Raw genomic sequence first — 6,835 nt, forward strand, 5'->3', positions numbered from 1 at the left:
GCGCTCTAGGCTCTGGTGCTGCGGGAATCGAAAAAAGAATCATTCAGCGAGCTGCCAAACGATGCCATGGAATCGGAAAATACGGAACCGGTTCTTAACAGGAACCGGTTTTCGATTCCCATCCCTAATAATAGGTCTGTTTTATGTGTCGTCTTCTCAATTCAGAGGGCCCCCTGCTTTTCTTTGCCTATGGCCCCAAATTTCCTAAATCCGCCCATTTGGGACGGCTGACCCTCCGCAAGAACGCGCAAACGGAGGGTTTGTGTTTTGGGGCCGGTTTGGGGTTCAGCCGTTAACATCTGATCTGTGTAACTCATTAACAGAGCTGATGAACCTGTTGAAGTTTATAAACCATCAACCATGATTACATTTTTAAAACATTATTGCCTTACATAAAACTGTAATCAACCAGTTCAGAATATTTTGCATTGACTGCTACGTATCTACAGTTTCAAAACAATCCAGTAATAACACTTCATGGATTTGTCATTTCACTGATGTGTTGCTAGGTAACTATATTTAATTATTTGTTCCTCTTATCAGACATTTTTTAAAGGCTGCATAATATGTAGAAATGCACGTAATCCTCACATTTCTGTCATTTATATAAAACAAAAGCCACAATTAATCTTTCAAGTATTGTTGTACTTTTTCTTTAATCCAGCTACATTCTTTTAAGATTAACTTCTATTTAACCGAAACAAATTTTTCCAATGGATTTCAAAGCAAACAAAAGAAAAAGATATATATAAATGACTCTGTTCGCAGATACAAAAAAATTGATTTATTAACAAACATTACAATATAAACAAGCGACACATTGCACTCTGAGGCACAAAGTTATTGTCAAAATTTCCATTCCATGGCCCTTAGAAACCTGAGCATGATAAAAAAACAAAAATCCTTTAAATTTGCAACATGATAAAGAAGCATTATAAAAAGTACAGGTATAAATATATGTTTTGTGCACCCTGATGGAGTCTATTTCCTAATACTTTATTAGAAACTAGCCTTGAAACATTTCTCTCCGTAAATCTCAAAAAGTTGAAGAAAAGTTATTCAGGGCATTAAAAAAAAAAAAAAAAAAAAAAAAAAAAAAAAAAAAAAAAGGTACTTTAGTTTCCACCAACAAGAATGATTTAAATAAGTTTCACTGTACAGGAAGGGGGTGATTGGCAGCTCTGACATACAACCTTGAGGAGAAATAAAAAGCAGGTATCACATGCTTGCTGCAACCGAACATACAGCTTGTTTGAACTCCATTTAGACTTTCCATCCAGCAGGGGTCACAGGTCGTTGGTCAGGGGGTGGCGCTGTGCTGTAGTCACTAGGAAGGCCCGTCTTCTCCACGTTTCTCTTTGTATTTGGCCATTTCCTCAGGGAACACTTTGCTGAGCTCAGAAATCAAGAGACTCTTGAATTTCTGCAAATGACAAAAAAATAGAAAATGGGATTTTTGTTTAGATTTTGGAAGGCTTTAAGACTTCTACTGCTGTAAATTAGTTTAGAGATAAATAAACTAATTCCATGTGATAGTGACACATAAACACTGCAATATTTTTAGAGTGAAGATAGAAACAGCTGAATGGAAACATTTCCATCCATTTATAGTCAGGAATATTAGATACATTTTAAGATTATATACAGGTGCTGGTCATAAAATTAGAATATCATGAAAAAGTAGATTGATTTCAGTAATTCCATTTAAAAAGTGAAACTTGTATATTATATTCATACATTACATACAAACTCATATATTTCAGATGTTTATTTTGTTTAATTTTGATGATTACAAATGACAACAAATGAAAATCTCAAATTCATCATATCAGAAAATTAGAATATTGTGAAAAGGTTCAAAATTGATGGCCCCTGGTGCCACACTCTAATCAGCTAATTAACTCAAACCACCTGCAAAAGCCTTTAAATGGTCTTTCAGTCTAGTTCTATAGGCTACACAATCATGGGGAAGACTGCTGACTTGACAGTTGTCCAAAAGACGACCATCGACACCTTGCACAAGGAGGGCAAGACACAAAAGGTCATCGCTAAAGAGGCTGGCTGTTCACAGAGCTCAGTGTCCAAGCACATTAATAGAGAGGCGAAGGGAAGGAAAAGATGTGGTCGAAAAAAGTGTACAAGCAAGAGAGATAACCGCACCCTGGAGAGGATTGTGAAACAAAACCCCTTCAAAAATGTGGGGGAGATTCACAAAGAGTAGACTGCAGCTGGAGTGAGTGCTTCAAGAACCACCACACACAGACGTATGAAAGACATGGGTTTCTGCTGTCGCATTCCTTGTGTCAAGCCACTCTTGAACCACAGACAGCGTCAGAAGCGTCTTGCCTGGGCTAAAGAGAAACAGGACTGGACTGCTGGTGAGTGGTCCAAAGTCATGTTCTCTGATGAAAGTAAATTTTGCATTTCCTTTGGAAATCAAGGTCCCAGAGTCTGGAGGAAAAGAAGAGAGGCACTTCATCCACGTTGCTTGAAGTCCAGTGTAAAGTTTCCACAGTCAGTGATGGTTTGGGGTGCCATGTCATCTGCTGGTGTTGGTCCATTGTGTTTTCTGAGGTCCAGGGTCAACGCAGCCACATACCAGGAAGTTTTAGAGCACTTCATGCTTCCTGCAGCTGACCAACTTTTTGGAGATGCAGATTTCATTTTCCAACAGGACTTGGCACCTGCACAAAGTGCCAAATCTACCAGTACCTGGTTGAAGGACCATGGTATCCCTGTTCTTAATTGGCCAGCAAACTCTCCTGACCTTAACCCCATAGAAAATCTATGGGGTATTGTGAAGAAGAAGATGCAATACACCAGACCCAACAATTCAGAAGAGCTAAAAGCCACTATTAGAGCAACCTGGGCTATCATAACACCTGAGCAGTGCCACAGACTGATCGACTCCATGCCACGCCGCATTGCTGCAGTAATACAGGCCAAAGGAGGCCCAACTAAATACTGAGTGCTGTACATGCTCATACTTTTCATGTTCATACTTTTCAGTTGGCCAACATTTCTATAAATCCTTTGTTTTTATTGGTCTTCAGTAATATTCTAATTTTCTGATATGATGAATTTGAGATTTTCATTTGTTGTCATTTGTAATCATCAAAATTAAACAAAATAAACATCTGAAATATATGAGTTTGTATGTAATGTATGAATATAATATACAAGTTTCACTTTTTAAATGGAATTACTGAAATCAATCTACTTTTTCATGATATTCTAATTTTATGACCAGCACCTGTAGATGTTTGTTTTTTAGAGGAGCAATGGATGCAGAAAAATATATTTTTTCAAAACTTTTTGAACAAAAACAATTAGTCTTAAAAGTTTAGATTGATAGTTTATTTTCTGTAATCCATAACTAAAACAGTACGTGGATAACATCAATTAGCAAGTTTCCTCCCAAAAACATGCTTTGTATATTTGTTAACAAAAATCGTAGCTGAAACCTAACTATATTATGAAGGAGTAGATTATTTAGTAGTTTAATATGACAGGTTCTATACATAACGGTCCGCAAACTGGATCAAACTGGTCTGCATGACAGTCATCCTACTAGGAAGCCTCTTTTAAAGAAGCACCAGGAAGAAAGGTAGACTAAATACACTGATAACTGGAACCCAGAGCCATGGAGATATGAGAGTTGTGCCACCAGAAGCCCAAGCAAGTTGCTAGCATGCCAAATAATTTAATTTAAAAGCCCGGTTAAAATACAGGCAGATCTGTGACTGATTTTGAGATACTTTTGGTAATTATTTCTCAAAATACACCACCATTATGAAAAGCTCACTGATTGAGAGGTTCTACTCCATGTTGGTTTTAGTTCCGTTGTTAGACATGTTTCTGTTAATCTAGAGCCTGTTTCCATCACATTAAGAGTGATTTTTAGCTGACACTTGTTTTAAATAAAAAAATGTATTCTATTGTTTGATTTTGTGAATAAAGTGCAAGCAGAGCAAACTAAACACCATCTTCCACAAACCTAATGAGTATAAAGTGGATGTAGTCTTAAAAATACCGCTTTACATTTGTATGTATTGCATGCATTGTACTATCTATAACTGCGTATGTTACTATTAAACTGTGTTTTATCCATCTCAAATATAGTCATAAGTATCATTATTCAATGCTGAAGATTAGATGTTTAAGATCTGGTAAATAAAATATTAACCTTTTAGTTGTTTTGTTTTTTTTATTTTGCACTATGCTCACTGAAGTTATTTTAGAAGTTAACCATCTTTAAAAAATGGAACAGTAAAGAAAAAGAAAATGGCATTAATATGAAATTTATATAAATTATTCAGTCAAATCGTCATTATGTTTACTGCTCCTGTTTAAACGAGGAGACAAGGAACAAATCCTGCTAGAACTTAAAACAAATTTAATAAATGCAGAATAAGAGTGTTTGCTGAAATCATCCCGAAACAAGGACACCAACATGTGGCTAAATTTCTCCTGTTAAAAATTTATAAGGGTGTTCATACCTTTTACAGGCTTTCCTCAAGTTAGTATAAACCCTTAGCTTGGATGCTTCAGACCCCTTTATATATGGATTATGCTAAACATAAACAAACTGCAATAAATCTGTGAATAAACTTTCCATTCAGACTGAATGGGAAGCTTCTCAGTAATGTGAGATTCCCGGTGATAATCTCTCACCGTCATAGTGTCTATCTTTCCTTTGACCTGCTCGTTCCTTGCCAAGGCTCTTTCCAGACATTCCTTAGTGTACAGCTGAGGGTTTCGTCCTTGGTCGATGTACCTTCAAAATGACGCAGTTAAACAGGAGCAGGTCATGATGAGGCATTTTACAGATAAAGCACAAACTTAATGTGTAGTTTTTTCCAGTACCATATCCCCAAATTCTACATTAAGAATAGAATAGAATAGAATAGAATAGAATAGAATAGAATAGAATAGAATAGAATAGAATAGAAAATCCCTTTATGGTCACACCACAAAGGAAGTGGTCACACAAATATGGACCTTGGAAAAGTGTATAAAAATAACATAATAGTGAAGATAAAAATAAACGAATAAAATACTGTACTGTAAAGTGTTATAACAATATAAAACTGATCACCTGGAGAATGAATAACCAATATAAAGTTAGGGACATTTTTACAGTAATGGATATTTCAGAATAGCAGCAACATCGGAGCTGTGCAAAATGACAGCAGTATTATTTATCTAAGACAGAAACTGTGCAAAACTCAGCATGAATGTAACAACTTATAGAGGTTGTTGGCAACAGTGGTGGTTATAAAGCCTTACAGCTGCTGGGAGGAAGGATCTGAGAAGTATAGCTTTAAATGTTCTTGATCTATGACCTTATTTCAGGAAATGTTTATAAATGCAGATGCCGAATTTTTACCTACAGGCATAAGAGGTAAATACTGTGATTATAACCCATACGGAATCAACAAGCACTCCTAAATACGATAATGATCTCAAATCGATTAATTATGCTATGGAGTTCGGCGTTGCTAGATATAGTAGCATTTGTGATAGCCGCAGGGGAGTAAAGGCAGAAAGAAAATTATCCGAGTAGCTGAGGGATCATGTGAAGCAAACTGCAGCCAAAATAAGCTCCCATCATGCAGCAGGACTCACTCAAACACCTCCAGGGGGACGTTGATGTCATTAAGCTGCTTTTGGCACTTGTCGATGTCTTGTAGCCCAGATATCATGAAGTTCCTGAAAAATGAGTCAACAGAGCGATTTAATGCACACGGTTCTACCGTGGGGCTCTCAGAGCATGTAGCTAATAAAAGCTAACTCACAGTTTCTGGTTCAGAACCGCCTGGCTACTCGGCTGGAAGTCACTGACGATGATTCCCAGCTGTCGAATGTTCTCGATAAATTTCTCCAGGTGCTCCTCAAGATTATCAAACTTTTCAGCCATTTTTAATCTTTTTGTTCACCCAAATAATGCTTTTATTACAGCAACGTATCGAAAATCCATCCGATAAATGATAGCTATTTACTAGGAGCCGCTTTCACTACAAAAACCCCGGAATACCGTTTCACTTTACGGCCTACAACCAGCCAACGCGCTCCAATAGTTTACTGTGACGTAGCCACGTTACCATGAAAACTAGCAGTAACAGATCATCCTATTGTCGTAAAGTGTCGTGCTGTTTCGGAAAAAGCTGTTCTTGTATAGGTTTCGGAAGGCAATTCAACATTAAAGTAAATAAAAAAGCATTTTTAAGATATTTTATAAAAGATAAAAATAATATAAAATATTAAATGGTACTAGAGTCTCTGTATTCATATTTATAAAACTATTCTAGCCTACACTCATAAATATTTCACTCAAATTTTAAGATTTTAAGATGAAATTTCCATTTAAAATTTTTTAGATTAAGTTTGCATAAACCTATAAAATAAGCTTATTAGATGCTTATCTATTAGTATAATAAAGCTTATTTAAGTATAGTATTAATAAAGTAGCCTTACTCAAAGTAGAGCATTTTAATTCTAAATAGTGTTTCATTATTTAAATTGCATAAAAATAACCTGAATCTTATGCAATAAAAAATTAACTTTATGTATTTGAAATAAATACACTAATTAGTATGAATTTTTAGTAAGTATACTTTATCAATTCTAAATACATTTACCTGACAATTATGTACTTTCAATAAATAAGCTATATTACGCTAATGACTATGCTTCATGTAAGGTTTATTTTATAGGATTAAGTTAAAATGATCTAAAAATAAAATTTAAACTTAAAATTTTGCTGAAATAATTTGTGAGAGTGTAATAACCAGATAACTGTTTTGTAGATGGTTTCTATGCCTTCTGGTTCTTT

The 6,835-nt window shown here is 35.5% G+C and overlaps 1 protein-coding gene across 1 annotated transcript; it reads right to left on the reverse strand.

The window, feature by feature from the left end:
- Positions 1 to 1,109: 1,109 nt before the first annotated feature.
- On the reverse strand, positions 1,110 to 6,066 carry med10 (mediator complex subunit 10). The gene is made up of 4 exons (XM_038299790.1): positions 5,799 to 6,066; positions 5,629 to 5,712; positions 4,675 to 4,777; positions 1,110 to 1,423 (listed from the first exon to the last, which is right to left on the reverse strand). The coding sequence occupies exons 1-4, from the start codon at positions 5,918 to 5,920 to the stop codon at positions 1,328 to 1,330; spliced, it is 405 nt and encodes a 134-aa protein (XP_038155718.1). The 5' UTR covers positions 5,921 to 6,066; the 3' UTR covers positions 1,110 to 1,327.
- Positions 6,067 to 6,835: the final 769 nt, after the last annotated feature.

The sequence above is a fragment of the Cyprinodon tularosa genome, unplaced genomic scaffold (assembly GCF_016077235.1).
Source record: "Cyprinodon tularosa strain WSP-4 unplaced genomic scaffold, ASM1607723v1 ctg435, whole genome shotgun sequence".
NCBI lineage: Eukaryota > Metazoa > Chordata > Actinopteri > Cyprinodontiformes > Cyprinodontidae > Cyprinodon > Cyprinodon tularosa.